This window comes from Pelobates fuscus, chromosome 1 (assembly GCF_036172605.1).
Source record: "Pelobates fuscus isolate aPelFus1 chromosome 1, aPelFus1.pri, whole genome shotgun sequence".
NCBI lineage: Eukaryota > Metazoa > Chordata > Amphibia > Anura > Pelobatidae > Pelobates > Pelobates fuscus.
This window is the reverse complement of record NC_086317.1, coordinates 417,441,814-417,463,349: the sequence shown is the minus strand read 5'-3', so window position 1 is coordinate 417,463,349 and position 21,536 is coordinate 417,441,814. Positions and strand designations below refer to the sequence as shown.

Genomic DNA, 21,536 nt, shown 5'->3' with positions numbered 1-21,536 from the left:
GCATCTTCCTCGTACGGCACACAGCATGGATCCTATTATCTACACCTTCCCAATACTGCGCACAGCATAGATCCCATTATCCGCACCTTCCTCATACTGCGCACAGCATGGATCCTATTATCTACACCTTCCCAGTACTGCGCACAGCATCAATTCTATTATTTGCATCAGTACTACACACAGCATGGATTCTATTAACACCTTCTTAGTACTGCACACAACATGGATCCTATTATCCACACCTTCCTGGTACCGCACACAGCATTGATCCTATTATCTTCACCTACCCAGTAAAATATTTGAGTTTAGCGAGTCTGTAGCAGTATTGAAAAATGCCGAGTGGGTATATATTAGACAAGTACTCTGTATTTATTTCAATTCCTAAACTAGTCCTTATACTTTCTCAGTAGTAGCAAAGAGAACAATTTGAGAACTAATCTTCATATTTAATCACATAGTGATAGTTAGATTAATGGATCAGAGGTAGATCATTCTATCTGACAAAGTTGTTGTCCTGACACTGAAACATAGAAACCTAGAATGTGACGGCAGATAAGAACCATTCGGCCCATCTAGCTTGCCCAATTTTATAAATAAACACCTTCAGTTGGACCTCAGGCTTTAAACAAAAACACCTTAAAGCGCTTCTCCAGTTCATAATACATATTGGGGATAAAGTAATGGTGTTTGAAGTTGTCATAGTGGCCATAGATGTGAAAGTGTTTAAATGTACACGATTGATATGCTCAGTGCAACAAATCTGTGAGAAATGTGTATCACAGCTTTCCCTAATAAAGCAAGCCACCATTTAAAACCGAGACTTGGACACAAACATAGTGAATGCACTTAGTGTATGACTGTGGTCCTGCTAATTCTGGACAAAGTCAAAACATTGTCTGTGATTGCTAACTTAGCGTGGCTTCTTTCATCTCCATGGCTGTTACGCTCAGGGATTAAAAAAAATAAAAATTATTTGCAAATCGGAAAATCTATCCTACTGAAAGAAACCTATGAATAATCACATTGAGGGCAGCTTGAAGCTGCTTATTGAGAACTGTGCCGAGAGAAGGTCGGAAATCTTCCCAAATTAACCAGGAAAAACTGAATCGTATGCAAACAAGGATAATAGTCGCTAAACTAGACATATTCACAGCCATTAGCAAGTAAGCATTTCATCCTCATTAACCAGATGGTGGCATGTTATTGAGCCATCATATAGATTTAACTGGGAATTTGGTGCACCGCTAAATGTTTTGTAAAAATATTAAACCGTTTTTATTGATGTGTTTGAGAAGATGGTCAATTGGCGTATCCTTTACCAGGCTGACGACATCAATGAGAAACTAACATAGAAGTTCTGAAATCCTTGATTTGTTATTGGCTTGGATTTACAGGTTACTATGTAGTAGTCTGAAATTCAGAATAAAGCCAAAATAGTTATTTTGCAGACAGTCTAGTGAGAGGTCACAAACTTGACTTAATGCATTATAATTGAGAAAGCGATACAACATCCATACCTTTAGCTCTTATGGGAACTAGATGTATTTAGTCATAAAACTGACCAATTTTTATGCAAAAGTGGACACACAGCCGTAAGCAGAGGACAGAGAGGACAATTTGGCACCGTATTTTAAGGTGTGCCTGGGAAATCCTGGCAAACAGCTTGTGCATGCTTATGGTTGGAACTGGAAGAAGTACAAAATCAGGAATTGAAAAACCAAGAGCATTCTTGTCGCATGTTCCTGTACCAGAATTTATTTCTGTGCTTATTTTAGTGTTGGTCTACGTATGTAACATTTTTTTATTGAATAGTGCTATAGAGCTTGCTGTAGCTCCAAAAATAAATGTTATAAATAATAATTGTCGGCAGAAGTCATTTTGTCAAATACCCTTTTATGAGAATGGAAGAAAGTTTTGCATTTTATCGCCACGTTTCCCAGTTTAATTGCATATTTATGAAAAATTACTTTTATCTTTATATTTTAATGGAAAATATGGAACGATATCAAGCAACACAATCTCACACACTATCTCCAATGATGTCCCCGTACTACAAAACGTTATTGGAAAGAGTCCTGCACCACACCTGACTTCTTACATTACAACTTCATGCCATGTTACTACACTTCTGAATACTTTTGCCAAATTAGTGTTTTATCTCTCTTATCTACACCTGCTCTCATCACCCAAAATGCATTTTTCATACTTTTAACTCCCTTTTTCGTCCCACTGCAACCCAGCCATTAACTAACAAGATAAACCCAATTAGGAATGTAATCTCCCCTCTAATACCTTGCTTCTATTCTATTCATCCTTTCACATATAAACCCTTTCCCCCTGTTTCTGAACAAGAGGTCTCAGAAATTCTCCTATCCTCTCGACCCACCACCTGTCCTCTTGATCCCCTCCTCTTTTGCCTTATCCGATCTGTTTCCCCAAGCCTGGTCCCACCTCTAACACATTCTTTCAAACTCTCTCTGTCTACTGGCATCTTCCTTTCTTCCATCAAAAATGCAATTGTTAATCCCATCCTAAGAAAGTGATCCATTGATCCCCTTCTTTTTCTAACTACCATCCAATATCATTACTCCCCTTCTCTTCTAAGCTTCTTGAGCAGCTTGTGTTTACCTGTCTAACTTTTCTTAACTCCCTCCTTGATCTTCTTCAATTTGGATTCTACTTCTTCCATTCTACTGAAACTTTCACTTAACCATAGTAACTAACGAATAGATATCTTCTAAATCCAAAAGTCATTACTCTCTCGTTATTCTCCTCTACCCTTCTGCTGCTTTGATACTGTGTCCAAAGGGAACACTTATTTCCATCAAGGGTTTATTTGTGTTTAGAGCATATGGTGATTATTTTTTTTATTTTTATTTTTTTATTTTTTTTTATACTGTTGACCGTTTTCTTCTTAATTAAACCCACAACCTTTTCTTCTGTGACCCTGTTCTTTCCTTGTTTCCATCACATCTTTCTGAAGACTCATTTAGTGTTTCCATCTCATTTAATGCCACCTCCTTCCCACTGTCCATCTCTGTTTATTTTCCCCAAGGTTCTCTTCTTGGTTTTCTTTTACTCTCCATTTTTGCTGTTCTTGGTAACTTTATAAACCTCTCCTCCCCTGACTTCTCTCCTGTCCTCCTGGAATGCATCACGTGCTGCATCTCTAAAGTTACGTCTTCCCATTTCCTAAAATGTAGTCTTTCCAAAACTGAAATCCTCATTTATCACTCCTCAAATAGTCCACCTCCATCTATTTCATTGCACATCAATGTGACACCTATTACCCCAACACCCTAAGCTCGCTGCCTTTTAGTTACTTTCAATTCTTACCCTTTCTCCTCACCTCCAGTCTGTCTCCAAGTCCTGTAACATCCACCTTAAAAATATTGCCTGCATTCAATCATGCACTCATTATTTCCAGACTTCACTACTGCATCTGGTTTCCCGTCAGCCTTCCAACTACCTGCGTTGACATACTTCAGTCTGTAATGAATACTGCCCCCAGACTCTTCTACCTGGCTGATCACTACTCCTACAACTCATCCCTTTGACAATCATTTATATTGGTTTCCTGTACCCTTCAGGATCCAATTTGAAACTGTTAACACTAGCCTACAAATCCTCACTCTGTGAGCAACCTTCTCCGGTCATCTGCTAGTTCCCACACTGCTAACTCTCTCACCTGCAGGATTTATCGAGCGTTGCCCCATTTCTACTCCATGCCATCAGGCTCTCCTCTATCATCCAGGATCTCTTTAAGAAATCCTGCCATCTTCGTGGGAGAGGCTTCTTTCATTGTAGTTACCTGCTCAGTTCCCTCACCTCCATAACCCAGCTCACACTCTTTCTTCCACTGGTTGGTTCTTGCAAACATCACTTCTATTAGCTTATCATCATAACCTAGGCATACTTTGCATTAATCCCTTCTCCCCTCTGACATGTTACTCCTCTCTTGTTTCTTTATTACTTTGTCTTAGTTTGTAAGCTCGTTTGCGCAGTATGGATTTAATTTTAAAAAATGACTTTGTAACTTTCAATTCCATAATTCCATTTTTGCTAACAATATTGTGTATTTTACATTGAATATCTGCTCCACATTCATCCCATCTGTCAGCCAGTATTTGTAATTTAGATGTTTGTGATCTAAACTGTATATTTTAGGGGCGTTTTTATATATACCATCAGGGATGTTTTTGTCTAGGGCGGCACTTTCAGGGGGGTGCCTAAAAATGCTGCCTGAAGCTCCCAGACAAATGCCTTGCTTGCCTTGTGTTCTGGGGCTGTCCACCTTACTGTGAGTGAGTGTAGCTGTCAGTGTATGTCTGTGAGTGAGTGAAAGTGTGTGTGTCCTTCAGTCCTGTGAGTGAGTGAAAGTGTGTGTGTCCTTCAGTAAGAGTGGGTGTTCCTGTGAGTGTGTCAGTGTGTGTATGTCATTTTATGTGTATCTGAGAGTGTGTGCCTGTCAGTGGGTGTGTCAGTGTGTGTCTGTCAGTGAAAGTGTGTGTTGGATAAACAGTGTGTGCTTATGACTGTATGTGTGTGCCAATGACTGTGTATCTGTCAGTGAGTGTATATCAGTGCATGTATCAATGAGGGCATGTGTCTGTCAGTCAAAAAAGTTTCCTTGACACGAATTGGGGGGTCAGATTTAGATTTTGGGGGTGCCCGAATTTAGTTGTGCCTAGGGCAGCACAAATCCAAAATACACCACTGTATACCATATACCAGCTATGAACTGTAAGGTGTATGGATATGTGTGTTATTCATACTGTGGATGTACTGAATATGATGTTGTATGCTTGCTACTGTTTTCCAGTTTGCAAGATCATCAGTCACAAGAAATGTGAGGGAAAGGTGAGTAGCCCAAATGCAAACCTTTTCTTTCCTTTCCTTTTCCTTTCCTTTCCTTTCCCCCCCTTCCCATAACGACCAGAAAGGTACCATGTAACCTTGCAGCATGTGGCAGGTAATAAAGGCTTGTGTCCTGTGTCCTTTACGTTGCTATGATGGTTTTTGAAACTGTGTGTATCTCAGTACAGCAGAATCAGTGTTTCCTACTGAGAGACTGAATTCAGAGAGGTTTCCATCCTTGCAGAGTGTTAATCAGGATAGGGTGGAGTAACATGATGTTCCATGCGGGGAGCGTGGGTGTGAATGAGCCCTCTGTCCCAGCTGTAGGTGGGGGAACTCTTTTTATTTATATATAGATCTGCGACCTGTGCAGTGGGAATACGCAGATGAATTAAGCCTCCTGTTTATCTCTCCCCAAGGATATTTCTTTATAAACACAAATACCTTGCTTGCCAAATTTGTATTTCTCCTTTTATAGGCCACTATCAAATTTATTTGCAGATAACACATATAAGCAAGTTCTCATTGCGACATTTACTAAACCAGAATGCAAGACACATGCTTGTTCATGATGGGTTCTGAGAGGGAAAAAGTTTTGGAATTTTCATTTTGAAGCATTGAAATCCATTCTAACATACTTGAACCATTCCCTTTTAAGTAGTGTTGGTTTAAAAAAATAAATAAATCATTATCTAGACCTATAAAACTTCAGTGTCTATAAAACTTGTATAAGTTTACCTATTGTATAATGTTTGCCATCCCTGCTGCAAAGCCTCTCAATTTACCCACCTATTAATGATGTCATTTTTATTTTAGCATTTCACCATCTGGTTTTAGGCTGTGACCTCTTGTCCTAGTTTTATCCCCGATTTAATACTTCTCTTCTGCACTTTGGATTATGTATTTCATATCCTTCTCTTACATTTTATTGGTAATTTTATCTAGTATTTATTATTTATTAAAAATTCTTAAGAAACGCAGTCTTATTACCCATAGGGTCTCGATGCGCATACCAGCAATCAAAAACAAGCAAAACAATATCCAGCACACAACAGCATTATAATCACATGCATTTGAACCAGGTTAAAAATTTCATGTCATCCCGTATGCCTGAGCAAATAAAACAGTTTTTAAGCTCCGGCGGAACTTCAGTAGATCATTCTCAAGTCTTAATGTCAGAGGCAGGGAGTTCCAAAATTGCGCTCCCTGAACATCACTCGTCCTCCCTCCGCACTTTTTCTTTTTAAAATTTGGAATCTTCAATAAGGCTAAATCAGCCGATCTCAAGGATCGACTGGGAGCATAGCGTGTGAATTTATCCTTCAGATAGTCTGGTCCCATACCGTGGATTGCCTTATATACCAAACAACCATTTTTAAACAGAACCCGTTCACGAACGGGCAGCCAGTGCAGGGCTTTTAAAGATGGAGTGATATGGTCATTGCGGGCCACACCCGTAAGTAGCCTTGCAGCTGCGTTCTGTATCAACTGTAGCTTGTGTATGATGTTCTGAGGCAGTCCAAGGTACAGGACATTGCAGTAGTCCAATCGGCTACCGATGATGGCGTTGACCACCGAGATTTGATCGGAGGGGGCAATAAATCTAAAAATAGACCTCAGAAGCTTCAGGTGGTAGTGGCAAGAGCTTACCACCTGATTGATCTGGGGCTTCAGTGTCAACCTAGAGTCGAAAATGACTCCCAGATCTCTGACCTTGGTGGCAGGACTCGGAGATGGAGAAAACGAGTCCGGCCATGAGGGAAAGATACTATTCACCTCCTGGTTGCTGAAGATGATGCATTCAGTTTTGGAGCCATTAAGTTTTAAATAATTGGCTCCCATCCACGACTGGATATCCTGTAGGCATGAAGAAAGATTGATTTGATCCTCCTTTTTCTTGGCCAGGCGAAAGTACAACTGGGTATCGTCGGCATAGATATGATAGGGAAGCATGTGGCGGCGGATGATATGGGTCAGTGGCCTCATATAGATGTTAAACAGGATTGGAGATAAAGCCGAACCCTGGGGGACTCCACACGTCAGGGCGATGTTAGAGGAGTAAAATGTTCCCAATTTTACCCTTTGAACCCTGTCGTGGAGAAACGAGGTCACCCAAGCCAGCGCCCTGTCATCCACACCAGCCACAGTAAGTAGCCTCTCTGTCAATCTATCATGATCGATGGTATCGAAGGCCGCCGATAAATCCAGGAGTACCAGGGCAATTACCTCCCCTCTGTCCAAGGCCCACAGGAGATCGTCGTGGACTTTAACCAGGGCAGTCTCTGTCCCTCTACCAGGTCGAAATCCCGATTGGAAGTCATCCAGAATGTAATTAGATTCCAGGTGAGGCTGAATCTGCCATACCGCCGCTCTCTCGATGATCTTGGCCAAAAAAGGCAAGGTGGAAATAGGTCGATTGTTGCTCAACTCGGAGCGTGGCACAGTTGGAGTCTTCAGCAGGGGGATAACCACAGCCTGCTTCAGAATGCCAGGAACAACTCCGGTGGCAAATGACATACTAACAATGTCTGCAATATAGGGGGCCAAAACATCAGCGGCATCCTTAACCAGCTGAGCAGTGCAGGGATCCAGCGATGAGGACGATGCCCTGAGAGACTTGAGGATGATCAAAATCTCGGGTGTACTAACGGGTTTAAAATTCGAGAACATCGGGCCATCATAGGGTGTAAAAGTTTCTGTATCAGGTTCCACCACTATGTTGCTCCTAATTAGATCAATTTTTTGTTTAAAAAAGTGAGAGAGGGATTCGCAAAACTTTTGAGATGTTTCTTCTTGGGGAAGCGAACAGTTAGGATTTGCTAGGAGGTTTGTTGTGCGAAAAAGCTCTGCCGCTGAGTTTAGTAAAGAAGGCACACCAGTTGAAATCCTATATTCATTCTCTTTTAAGTAACTTTCTAATGAAAAAGATCAGGACTCCCCACACCAAATTATGAAGACACAGCAACCCAATCCAGAACAAAAGGCCAGCAATCTAAATACAGAAACATTGGTCCAGCCCTTCCCCATTAGGTGCTCAATTTTGTTTTGTTTTTTGTTAAAGCGATTAGTCACAAATGGTTTACTCATTGTCAGGATAGAGCTTGTGTGTGTGTGTGTGTGTGTGTGTGTGTGTCACCAGTTTCTGCATAAGATATGCATTGGGATCTTGTGTATATATGTCCTGTTAGACATAAGGTTTCCAATACTCCGTCCAGTGCACCTCACTCCGTGATACGATGACCCTTTATAGATTGATGAAAATAACAAAAAGTACAAGAATTTATATCTGTGGTACATTTTAATTTATGTTGTTTTCAGGTTACATCCGGTTGCTCTTCACCACCTCCACCTGACATGGTAAGTGAAGAAAAAAAAATAAAAATCTAGTCCGTCTCTGCCACATTATCATACATAATATCAGCCAGCGGCATTGCTAGGTTCCAAAAACACCTGGATCTTGAGCCCAAAAGACAACTCGATGATTCCTACACCAGGCCGGCGCAAAACATTGTGCTGCATGGGTCCACGGAGGAAATGCTGCTGGGCCCCAAACATAAACACCCACAGCCATTATGTTATGCAGTGTCTGTGATGCAGTGTGTGTGTATATATTGTGGATGGTGTGTGTGTTTGTGGTGATAAGATGAGCAGGTGAGCATTTTTTATTTTTATTTTGATCAACAATGTTTTTTTCCCCCCTCTCCCTCTAGTGGAGTTTGAGGAGAGTGAAGAGGTACCAGCAGCAGGTACTCTCCTCTTGCAAGCCGCAAAAGTGTTGCCATGGGCTCCCTCTTCACTGTACACACATATAGAGCTATATATATGTGTGTATATATATATATATATGTGTGTGTATATATATATATATATATATATATATATATATATATCTCAGTACTCGCTATACATATGTGCAAGTAGGCGGCCCGGGCCTCATTCCAGAAGGTGCCATCCCCACTGGGGCCAATGGACTGGTTAGCCCTGTCCAACACGAACGCAGAGTTGTAGATATATCATGACATCCTCATCATTCTATGTTATGTCCCGGGCTTTCTCCTCATAAATATCATTCTGCTGTTGCCCTCTGGGATCTCAATGAAAACAAAGCCTTAACCAAGCACATGCTCCACAGCCAGTTATTCAGTGTGATCCCAGCGTGCTACCTAGCTAAAGTTCTGTTCCCCAGCAAACGACAGTCACCTGGGGGCACTATACACTGCTAATCTCTGTTTTTATTATAGGTGGTTGCTTTAAAAAAGCATCTGCCTGATGTAATATTAAAATTAAAGGAAAACACTAATATTTCCCAGCACCCCTGCTGTACTCCAGACACCCAGACTGATGTCAAAAGAAACAGAGGTTTATGTTGCATATGGTTTGTCAAAATGTTTTGTTTCTGTGTACTTTTGTGTATGTTCATGAATGAAGCGTCTGATGATCAATTCTGCTGTGTATTTAAGTGACTCCAGGATAGTTCTCTTAACTATACATTGAGTCCATTACGATTGCAGCAGATGAGAAGGCATTAAACACCCAATGACTGGAGGTACGATTGTCAGGATCCACTCATCCGAAAACACGAAAATAAATTTTCAGAATAACCGTTGCCACGTTGTTAAATAATAGATGGCCTGTGAAATATAGGATTTTGTTTTTACTGATCTTTGTGAATGTGCTTGTGTTAATTGATTGAGAAAGGAAAACCATATTTATTGGACAGGAACGATGTCTTCCTTGGAACCAACAAAAGAGATCAATTATTTCAGGCACATGGGAACAATATACAGTAATACGTTTTCAGAGGCCAAAATCCAAGAATTTCCATCAGCTAGTTCAGCAGTTGTACTTTTCATAGTATTTATGGGCGGTTTTAACTGCACAGCATCTGATAATTTGAAATTGGTTTTATTTAATTTTGATGATACATACAATTCTAATTGTCATAAACCTGTTTTCTGCAGAGACGAAGGACCGCTCCAGGACCTAGCATCCAGCATATGGTGAGTAAAACGTGACTTTTTTGTTTGCAGAGCCCGCAAAGAATAGGTTAATGGGGATTAGTGGAAGGAGGAACTAGAAGGGAAGGGGTGATGGAAATGAGCAGGACGTGGCTGAGTTTCTGTGTGAAGTTTTTCTTGGCTGTATATGAGGAGAGAGTGACACAGTCGGCTACAGAAGAAGGAGGGAGGTAAAAACGAGTGAAAAGGAAAAACCTTCAAGTGAAAGAGAGACCTGGACATCATAGGGGACCTCGGGAGAGCTTAGTCAGATGACCCCTGTTACAATCAGTCTGTAATCTTTTTTAAACTCCATGTTTTGTGCCCTGAACGTTAGCTGTAGAGGCTTTCATCACATTTGTAATTCCACAGAATTCCTGGCAATGAACATGCTTCAAGAGACTTGCATGTTTTAAAGCGAAAAAAAATGTTCTTCCTGTGCTAATATATCTAAGCATGCTTGTAGCTTGTTCTTAATATCATAAGGGCAGGCCAACGGGATATGTAAATAGCCAAACTGGGTAAATAGCTAAGTTATTTAAAAAAATAAAAAAATGTAAAAATGTTTTCCTGTATAGCTATATCAACCCAACATTTGCAGTTCCTTTGACAAAATCTCCACAATTTCCAGTTTAGTGAATACACTCTGTATGTTCAGGGATCCAAGAAAACATTAACCCCTTAAGGACACATGACATGTGTGACATGTCATGATTCCCTTTTATTCCAGAAGTTCGGTCCTTAAGGGGTTAAGTGAATGTCTTGCATCTCGGAGCCACGGAATGAAATGTCCATTTGGCAACCCTACAGAAGAATAGGAAAAATAAAGCATGTGTTTATGTGGTGTGACATTGCTACTTTAAGAGTCAGTTTTACTTTTTTGTTGGATTTAGCTACAGGCCTTGAGATTTACACAAGATTTTATTTATTTTTTTTATTCTCCAACATTTTGTTTAGATGTAATTAAGTGGGTTGGATAATGGCTAGAATTCGACACATAAAACACAGATGAAAGTATTGAACTACATAGGTACTTGTGAGCTCCCAAGAATTTATATAGGATATATCATCAATGCAAACAACTGGCAAAGTTTCTTGGGAGTTTTAGTTCATGAAAGGATGACGGTCCAGTAGTTTTATACCCCCCAGTATGGGCCATTAATCTTTGAATTAAAGCATAATATTTCCTTAGGCTGGATCTTTAATGCATTATTATTATTCTGGGATTGAGGTTTTTTTTATTGCTCTTAGATGAGGTTTAAAGCTTCTCTCCATATGTGAAAGATGAGAAATGAAAAACAACCCCAATGTATTAGTTAGGACTGCTAATAAATCATGCCTTTAACATATGATAAAGGTTGAGTAGCAGATGGAGCAAAGGGGTGTATGAACAGGTTTAATTAGCATAACATTTGTTAGCTCCAACGGTCTAAATATTACAGTACGCCCATGTCTCCACTATAGTTCCATCAGTGCTGGCCCCATGGAAATACAGAATGTTGTCAGAATGTTGCTGTGGACAAAGGGGTGTATAAACCGTTTAATTACAAACCTAATTAACACTTAATATATACTAGAAAGAAACTACAGGTGGTAAGAAATACTTACACTGTAGTTAAAGGGTGGGTTACAAAGGAAATTTGGGCATGACCCACTACATACAAATTGAGAAAAAGAGAACTAATGAGGTAAGTTTTTTACCTAAGTCAAGGGGAGATCCAACCCCACTAGGATTACCTCTAATCAAAAATCATTATAGGGTAAAAAAGCCGACACACAAACAGAACAAATACACAAAAGTGGATGTGCAACCTGTAGTGAAATAATCAAAAAAGTGCTTATTAGAAAGTTAAAAAGGAATGGGCACTTAGTGGTAATTTGGAGGGATAATAGATATATGTAAGGTATATAGTATATTATAGACTGGGCTCTAAGAGCAACATGAATAACAATGTAGAACTACCTCCCTAAAATATATACAATGTAACAGATATCTGTCAAGAGTATCCCTATTTAGATATGGAGAGTAGATCATGTAGTTAAAGTAATCTGATTTGATATTGAATATGTGGATCAAATAGAAAAGGGAAATTCGAATATGAAAGTCATATACTAGTAGTAGAAAGCCACTAGACGTTAGTGGGCAGAAAAAAGAACTGTAGATTAATAGTAATAATTAGATGATTACAGTGAATTCAATGTATCTCTAGAAAAAAAATAATCACAGACCCAATATAGATTAGAGATGGGGAGGTTGTAGAGAGGAGAAGGAATGTATAGTTAGATATAAATAGGTATAAGAGATAAATTCCACATCCAGCCTGTCTTGCTAACTATTTCTCCCCCCACTCCTGCTTCAAGGCAGCCCCCCTAAGTTCTAAACTCTTAACTGCCCATATTTAAACATAAAAAAATGACCCCTAATAGCCAACTTCGTCCAAACTATAACGTGAAGATAAAATCAAAGTAGGTGCATCGGTTTAGCAGCCCGACGCGCGTTTTGGCAAAAAGAACAGCCTTTTTCAAGAGCTAACCTGCATCCATGAAATGCATTAACACTTGATATATCACCAGAATTTTCCCCTGAGCTTTACAAATCTACATTGGGGTTATTAAACAAGTAACTGACAGACAAAATGACGATGACCGAGATGAAGAAGAATTTTTTTAACCATACAGAAATGTCAATACTCATTCAATAAGGGGTTCAAAATGTCACTGCGTGAAGTGTCAATAGTATAAATTTTGAGAATTTTCTTCAAAAAAATGTGTTTATTCAATTTTTATTTGCCACTTTGTTTCAGGGTTCCACAAAATCAATCAACATAAAACAGCGGAGTTCCCTTCCAAGGTAAGGAACTTTTCTGCAGATCTTCTTTTAGGAGTACTGTTTTGATTCTTTGATGCAATGACTATAGTAAGACCTCAATTTCTTAAGAGGCATGGAAAGTAAGACTGCAATGCTATATCCTTGTTTTTTCTTCAGTTATTTCCTTGTTGAATTCATAGATGAACATGTCTTATTTAACACGTATTTTTTCTGCAACACATGCTCTTCGACCAACTAAATGTTGGCTGATCATTATTGTGACATATTTCTCCACTTACATGAACTCGCATTCGTAGATACCTTCCATCAATACGCAGAGCAGATGTCATATTTTATTGAATACATACATCTTGAAGTGAGGTTATTCATGTTTGTGTTCTATTTTACTGCCAACATTTAGGAAATACAGCTTTCAAGAAAAAGACACAAATGATCTTCTTAATTATGTCTAGTATTTAATGCACCTTAAAAAAAGCCCATCAATAGTATTTATATAATCCAGTTCCGAGTGAATCATTTTTTTTTTTTTCTCTTAGACTAGGGCTGGGCAAACAGTAGATCCCCATATTTTCTAGAACAGGGTGCATGAAAGGTAGATCCCCCAGATGTTTTAAATCTGCAGCTCACATGATGCTTTGTCATTCTAAAGGACATGCAAAGCATCATGGAGCTGTAGTTCTACAACATCTGTAGATCTCCCATTTGGGCATCCCTGTTCTAGAACCACAACAGCCATGATGCTTCGACAGACTTTAGAAGGGTAAGGCAGCATTGAAGTTGCAGTTCTATAACATCTGGGGAACTACTGTTTGCTCAGCCCTATCTTACACCATCATAGTTTTTGTTTTTGTTTTTTAATTCTTTATTTTATCGTGCAGGAAAGTTACATAGCAACAAGCAATGCCACAACAGCGATTGCAAGCGAAATGGTCAACATATTAGAGACAATTGTTTGGCATAATAGAACATTGCACATTTTATATATTAATGTAGATTTGTCAAGAGTGGAACCAACATGTCAGCTAAGAGATAAGGGAGGCACGTTATACATTTAGCATAAACAAGCTGGCATTATTGAAGTATTATGGGGTCGCATGCTTAGCTGAAGCACATCTTGTCTGTGCGCTGCTTGAAATCATAAGCTGAACAATTCGCTGAATCAGCACAAATTCTAAAACAAAATAATAATACTGAACATATAGGTAACAGGCTTGTTCTACATGTCTAGAGATATAATAGAGGATAGGCTGATGGTTTGATGTGTCATGTTTGGCTTTAGTGTCTGTAGTCGTATATAAGCGTAGAGTGAAGCATATCAAGACTATTCGGTTCGACTGCGCTTGTGTGGTTGAGGACCTAATGGCTGCTCGCAGTTATGGCTGCTTGTACAACATATTATCAACATTACAACATTATTATATTAAGACATCTGTGCGGCCAGGCTAACTGACTCCGCTTCAGGTTTAGGGGCGTCAAAAACAAGCCAGCCTCACACTGACGCCAGGCTGAACGGCAGGGGACTCGAGTGGGTCCCCCTCTGTTAGGCAATCTAGTCGGGGCAAGCTTGTGTCATGTTGGTGTCTGGGAGAGTACTCCCAGCGCGTCTGAGAGCTGGGCTCATTCAAAAATATAGTGCTAAGCCTGCAAGGCCTATGTAGCAGAATCCCCTGCATTGCAATTTATCACTGAGAATATTAGTTAAGAGAGTGTATCACATGTTAAATTTACTGCGCTTTTTCTTTGTAGGTTACATTACCCCCGCGTATACTGAGTGGGGTATTTAATGGTTGGCTGCTAATCACAGGTGAAACCTGCCGAGAGGGGTTATGGGCCCTTAGGCAGATTGAGATGGTGCATGTGAAAGGAGAACGCTTAAGAAATCATATATCAAAGCTACGCTTGTACAAATAAGATTAAATCAAGTTAAACAAATAGTATGAACTATGTACGTTCTGAGTGTGGATATCGGAGCCTTAGTCTGCTTGCTGTTACCATGTCTCATGTGATGGTATATTGTATAGACATGGCACCTGCCCCACATGTCCCTCGGGCTGGCCCCCTTCAGCCAATGCCCACAGGGTTTCCGGACTGTCCAGCACGTTGGTGGTCATCCAGGCGGCAGCTCTCTCGCTTGGTAAGGGGTTGCCCAGCCTCGGGCGGCATGGGGGGCGGCTCGGAGGTGACCACGTTGGTTTCTGTATGTTGCTTACGACAGGTCGTGGCACTTTGGGACTTGGTGTTTTACGGCAGCGGGCAGGACGTCTGTCCGCATCTCGGTGTCTCAGCCGGTAGCGTTGTTTCCGCAGCTTGCGTCGCTTCAGTGTGAGTGGAGTAGTGCGGAATATTTGTCGGCTTATAGGCAACCTCTCAGGCTGCTCCATGTTGCGTGCTTTGTCTCCCTTGTCAGGCTCCCGTGTGGCTTTCGCTTGCCTTGCCCTGTCGAGCAGCATGACCCAAAAGTTGTCAAATATGGCTCCCAGAGTGTTTGTTGCTGTGGCTTTAAGGCCTACTGAATCAGGCTGCAGCTATGTCCAACCTCGTGTTGCAGAGCTTGGTGCCTCCGCCATCTTGGGTGTCTCTGGCACCATGTGGCTTGGGAGTTCTGCAGGGCTCACAGGAGCGTCCGCGCTTAAGGCAGCCTAGGTACTCAAGGACCGGGATGACCCCCACCGGTCCACGGGGGGGGAGGGAGGCGTTTCAGAGTGCCCCTTTGTCAGCCAGAGAACCGGGAGAGCGGCCATCTCTCCTCGGCTCCCACCCTCAGAGGCCGCTGGTCTCGATTTGGTCTGTCTCGCACCGGAGACCCAAGTGACGGGTATCCCCGGGTGCAGTGCAGTCTCCTTGTCCCGAATATTGTGTTCAGCAGTCGGTGCGCTCGGGTGGTCGGGCGATAAACCCAGAATCTTAGCTTCAGACTCGGGAGCCCTCACCATGTACGTCTGGTCCGCTTAGTAGTCAGGCTCCGCCCCCCCACCATCATAGTTTTTGAGATACTTTCACACCAGTCTCTGGTTAGTAATCTCCAGCATTTAGGAAAGATGTGGGAGCCGCCTTTATGTGGCTACAAGCACTTTTCAGCAGATTAAGAAAATACATATTTTAATAAATTGGGGAATACAGTGGGACCTCGGTTTACGAATTTAATGCTTTCTCCGGGACATTTATTATTGTGAAAAATGTGTAAACCGAAACACGGTTTCTCATAGGAATGCATTGAAAACAAAATAAACCATTCTGGAGGTCAGAAAAAAGTCAAAATGAGCTGGCATGGAAACCAACCCACAATGCAGAACACACAATAAAAGGCATGCAAACGACAAAGCTCAGCTCCCTACCTTTCCACAGCTTGAGAAATGCACCAAAAAGTCCCAAAACAACTGCAAACAATTTCAGAATGGCTCCAAAACTCGATGCAAAAGCTGCTCCAACACCTCCACACTCTACGCCACGTGATACCCACAGGCCCAGCATGCCGGGGGCAGTGCTATAAACCTCCCAGGTGCAATGCATCCTGGGAAAACTTGCTTTGTATTGCGAAACAAATTTTGTAATCTGAGGCATTATTTTCAATGGATTTTCATTTGTAAACCGAAAATGATGTTAACCGAGGTGTTTGTAAACCGAGGTCCCACTGTATTTATCCAATCTGTTCTTAAAAAGAGGTCTAATACGGCATGGTATGACTAAGCAAACCAATGGAATGTCCTTTCCATTGGTGATCTCTCCTGTTTTACTTGTAATTCCTCAACAGATGGAGTAGTGCAGTTTGACTATGCTTGTTTAATCTGTCTATATCCACATCAGTTCAATGACACCAGTTTATCTCTCTGTTAGCAAGAGTAATAGCTCCTACTAATGGGTTTTAGTACTCATGAAGACTGCAGTAAAGATAATTCCTCTACTCAAATAATAAAATGTAAGAGAAATATTTAGTGTTCCTCAAAAAAGGAAAGTTATAATAAGTAGAAAGGAAATTGGGAAGACACCTGGATTCCCTTTCTTTACTTCCTGTGTCTTTTCTTAGTTTTGCTTGCTTTAATTCCATTTCAATTAACAAACTTGTATTTAAATATTTCTCTTCAGTAGAACTATATATTTCTTCAATTCTATTTGTGCAGTGCTTTTTATAGTAATGATTGGCTATTCACATAAGTTTTATTTAGAACATCATTAACCATTCACTACTAAGGTCTCCATGTAGAACATAGCAAAAATAAATATATTTCTATAAAATATTGTATTCTATAACACACTCTAAAAAGTATGCAAGCTAAGGAAACCGTATTTGGCGACTTGAAGCATAAATGTCTACAGTGTTCTTTGCACTGTTCTCCACTTAATACATCCTGCAATTCCATTCCAGTGTTAACCTCTCTGGCAGAAGTCTCAGTAGAAGCATTGATGTTCTTGTGGTGTTTTGGCCCACACTTAAACATGAGGTAGCTGAAAGGTTGTGAAGTAGATCCATATGCTTGAATGTCACTACAAAGGCTTTCAAAGCTAACAAAATATATTGGCAATGACATATTTTGTAACGCTATCATGGAACTGTAAGCTTGAGGAGAACATAGATTAGTTGAAAAATAGCTGTACAAAGAGCAGAAGTGGACATTTTTTGTGAAGGCTAATTCTTTTTCATTAGGAGCTTCAGCCTGGACCATGTGATTCAACGTAGCTATGACTTGGACCTCACATACATCACGGAACGTATCATCAGCGTCTTCTTTCCCACCAGCGTAGAGGAGAAGCGCTACCACAACAATCTACGAGAGGTGGCTAGTATGCTGAGATCCAAGCATGAGGATAAATATCTGGTAATATAGCTCTGTATCAAGAAAATGTACAAATTTAGTATGGTGACAGGCAACCTTTTTAACTTCAATGCCCATTTTTGTATCTACCTGAACCTTTAAAAATCATCTAGTTGTCCCACGTTTATGACAATTAATAGTGTAAACTAGTATTTAGAATTAACTTTCTGTTTGGGTACAGAGAAGAAGTGGGGCAGCTCATGTATAATTTAATTTTAAACTTGTCTTATTTTGGGTAGCCATGTCATAACAATTATTCTAAACTAGAAATAATGTCTATGTGAGTTTAATTTTTGTTCTTCTAGGTTAATATACTCGGCAGGGCTCTGACATGCTTTCTCTTTCGTAGCTTTTTAACTTATCGAGGAAGAGACATGACATTACAAGGCTCAATCCCAAGGTATGTGAGGAATAAAAGAGTTAAGTAGTGCTTTATCATTCATAGACTATGACTCAACACCATTTTCACCCTCTGTTTGGGACTTTTGCACCCTCTCTTTTTCCCTTCCAGGTGCAGGACTTTTTCTGGCCGGATTGCCATGCCCCTCCACTGGACGTTATCTGTTCCATTTGTAAGGCTATGGAGGCCTGGCTGAACTCCGACCCACAGCATGTAGTAGTTCTGCACTGCCAGGTACTGATTGGAATGACTGGACTGTGTGATATAGACTAAATCCTGGTCGTTTTGAGTCATTCATTTTTCTTTCGGCAGGGGAATCAAGGGAAAACTGGTGTCGTCATTGCATCCTACATGCATTATAGCAAAGTCTCTGCAAGGTAAGCAGCTGTATGTTATCTTTGCTTAAGAGATAGCTTCCTGTTTTGTCACTGTTATCTAAAGCTTCTAATTATGTGCACATAAAGTGTGTCAGATAGAATCCTCATTTGATAGTTATTGCAATAACATGTGCCTTGTTACCATTTAATAGCATGTGTAGTGTGCCAACAATTCTTGTTCTCCTTCTTTGCAAATTTTATAAGTGGTTTCTCAGACTGCTCAGTGGGTAACTGTTGCAATCTACTGCCTCTCTGCCCCCCACCCACCATTTGTCATTCTCTTGATACAGCGTGGACCAGGCTCTCAGCACTCTTGCTATGAGAAAATTTTGTGAAGATAAGGTCTCAGTCTCCTTGCATCCGTCCCAACGCAGGTCAGTGACGGGGGAAACGTTAATCAGTCTCCTTGGGAACCGCAGACTGCTCTTTTATTTTCTATGCAAGTCTCTAGCTTTCGATAACATGCAAGCATGAGAAACCCCGGCCTCTTCCTTAGAGAACAGTGTAACTTTCCATCAGTCTTCATCCTGTTATCACTGACTGCTGAGGATTTGTCAGTGAACCCATTTCCTGTTTCAATGAAATTTCTGCTAAAGTGACAAGAATATTAGTAGACAGGCCCACTGCATGCATTAATTCATTATCTTTAAAATGGTTAGTTGGTTTAAAGGACTCCAAACATAAACTAGACAGGCAGGGGCTATACATATTGAAGAAAACATCAAAGAAAAACTTTTTTATTATTATTCTCTTAAATTGGGATTTAAATACAAAATAATCCAGATGTTGGGAAGCCAGAAACAATATTCTAAAATGTACTTGGGGAAACAACACCACATTTACAAATAGAATGTTAGTCGAAAATATTTCTTGGATTAATCTGATGTTGGCAGACCAGGACACAGGAACAGGCATTGTCAATATTCCATCTGCCGACCATTGAATCTCCCATGATGCTTTGATACCCTCTTGGCTCCTGGCACCCTCCATGGGTTTTCTTGAAATTATCAGATAATTATTTTAATTACAAATTAATTTAACTAAAAAAATACTGACAAAAAAAAAAATGTAGTCTGGTCCTACAGGGGATCTTTGCTGATATTTGATCTTTTTCTTTCTACATTGTTGTGATGGCTGAAACATCCCATTTCCTGTTTGTAGAAATTCTCACATCTGCACTGCATATTTTTGCTTTTCCTACAATAAACATCATGAGAGCCATTTCTGACTCTTGTGAACATGAGAAAGTATATGTGCATTTTGGCAATTTTTTGCATGTTTCACAATTAAACAAAATTAGGAAAATGCTTTAAAACCAAATTACACATTTTTAGTTTGTTTTTATTTATTTTTTTGTATTTGTGTTTTTTTTTTCTCCTTGAACCAAAAACTGTGGAGTTTTTTTCCCTGTTGGCTGCAATTTTTTATTTTTTTTTTAAAAACATTGCTACGTAGATGGAGTTAATAATTTGTTTATCTTTCACAAAGTGCTCTCAAACGTTATTAAAGTCTCCTGTCTATTTTACATTTTTTTGTACCTGTAACATGATGGACTGGTAATAGAAAACAACATGCAGGTCCAATATATCTCCTTGACACTAATGGTACAGCTCCATTGTTGCTGTGTGTTATACTGAAGTTGCAGTTGTCCGACACAGTTATAAATTCCACATGCTGTTGGGAGCTACACAACTCTTGCTGCTCGTCATATGTAGAATTTGCATCCTGCCAAAAGAAAGTTAATGAACTGTAGAAGTGATTCCTTCGGAAAAATTGTGGTTGGTGTCCTCTGGATATTGCTTGGCAGCACTAATCATGAACCTCCCAAATTCTAGGGGAACTCAAAACTGTCTACGAAAACAGAGATGAGGTGGCAACTTCATAAATACTTTTTATTTAATTTTTTAGCGTATAACTTCTGCCCATCCATATCACATATATATTTTGATTTACACTAATAAATTCTCTGTGGTATTTATTGATTTGTATCACAATTTGCCTGATGCTGATTAATCTCCCCTTCAATGTGTCCCTGCACACAGGTATATCAATTATTTTGGAGGATTGCTGTCTGGAAATATAAAGATTAGCAGTGACATGCTGTCCCTGCAGTGCGTTCTGCTACCTGTTATTCCTGCATTGCAGACAGAAGGAGGCAAGTTTGCTTAATGTCCAGTGATTTTACGTTTATTCATTTGCTGCAGATGCTACTTATTGTTATCGTTTTTGGGATATATCACTCATGTGGGTTACAACCTATTCCGTTGCCGTTCTGTTCTTTCTATTGATGATAATGTGGCAAGTCTCTCCAGACTTGAGACCAAAGCTGTGTGTTGACTCAACAATGAGGATTAACCCCTGTGGACAGTCTATGGAGCTACATGCCTTGAATGCTAAAATGTAGGACTAGGGAAATGGCTTGTTTAGGTTATGGGAGGAGTTAAGTTCGGCATAATGGAAAAGGGGTGTTTAAGGCATGTGAGGTTTGAAGGGTTATTTGCAAATTATTGACTCTTTTATGTCCTATAACTGATAACAGAGATACAGGAGCTGTCATACATTGTTCATCACCCAGAACTTCCCCTGCCCCTTGAGCAAGGCATTTCCTGTGTGAGAGGCTGTAAGTGGGCAGATGGGAAGTGATCCCTTCCACTTCCTGTCCTGCTTCACACACAGACACTAGAGGAGCTGGGGCAGCACTGAGTTTTACACCCTCTATAACTGTTCCTGCAGCTCTCTTATTAAGCATAGGAGGCCGACTGGGCTACAGAGGACACTGGCCAAGGCTCCTTGTACTGATCTCCCCTCACCAGCTCCAAACAGGCACATTATAATGGCTGTAAATAGGTGCCACCTACAGGACAGGCCTAATGGTATATCCAGCCCAGGGGATGGTATTCCAGACGCAATCCTAGATAACATATATAGGTTAAATCTTTTTATTATCCAACATGAGAGATGAAGAATTTGAAATAATTAGCACCAGGACAGATGTAATCAAAACCAAACCAAGAAGTTATTGTTACCATAATGTAAAAGTGTAGAAACTGAGGAACGCGGGTTTCCTTTGCGATCTCTGCATACCAGGAATCTTCTCCGCATATGGCAAACATGTGTTTGGAATAAGTTTGTTTCTCCTCAGCAGTGGCCTTTTTCTTTCCATTTTTAAAGTGATGTGATTTGTGATTTTAATGTCCTTTGTAGAATTTTTGGGACTTTCCTTATATTTGCTATTTTGGAATGTATAATCCTTTCAATGCTTAG

General features: G+C 40.2%; 1 protein-coding gene across 1 annotated transcript in view; it reads left to right on the top strand.

The window, feature by feature from the left end:
- TNS2 (tensin 2) overlaps positions 1-21,536 on the top strand; it is a 140,902-nt gene that overhangs the window by 69,196 nt on the left and 50,170 nt on the right. The window contains exons 3-12 of the mRNA XM_063437851.1: positions 4,823-4,860; positions 8,176-8,214; positions 9,819-9,857; positions 12,659-12,705; positions 17,327-17,498; positions 17,845-17,895; positions 18,007-18,129; positions 18,208-18,272; positions 18,563-18,646; positions 20,315-20,427. Coding sequence (XP_063293921.1) covers positions 4,823-4,860; positions 8,176-8,214; positions 9,819-9,857; positions 12,659-12,705; positions 17,327-17,498; positions 17,845-17,895; positions 18,007-18,129; positions 18,208-18,272; positions 18,563-18,646; positions 20,315-20,427 — 771 coding nt within the window. The remainder of the gene's footprint in view (positions 1-4,822; positions 4,861-8,175; positions 8,215-9,818; positions 9,858-12,658; positions 12,706-17,326; positions 17,499-17,844; positions 17,896-18,006; positions 18,130-18,207; positions 18,273-18,562; positions 18,647-20,314; positions 20,428-21,536) is intronic.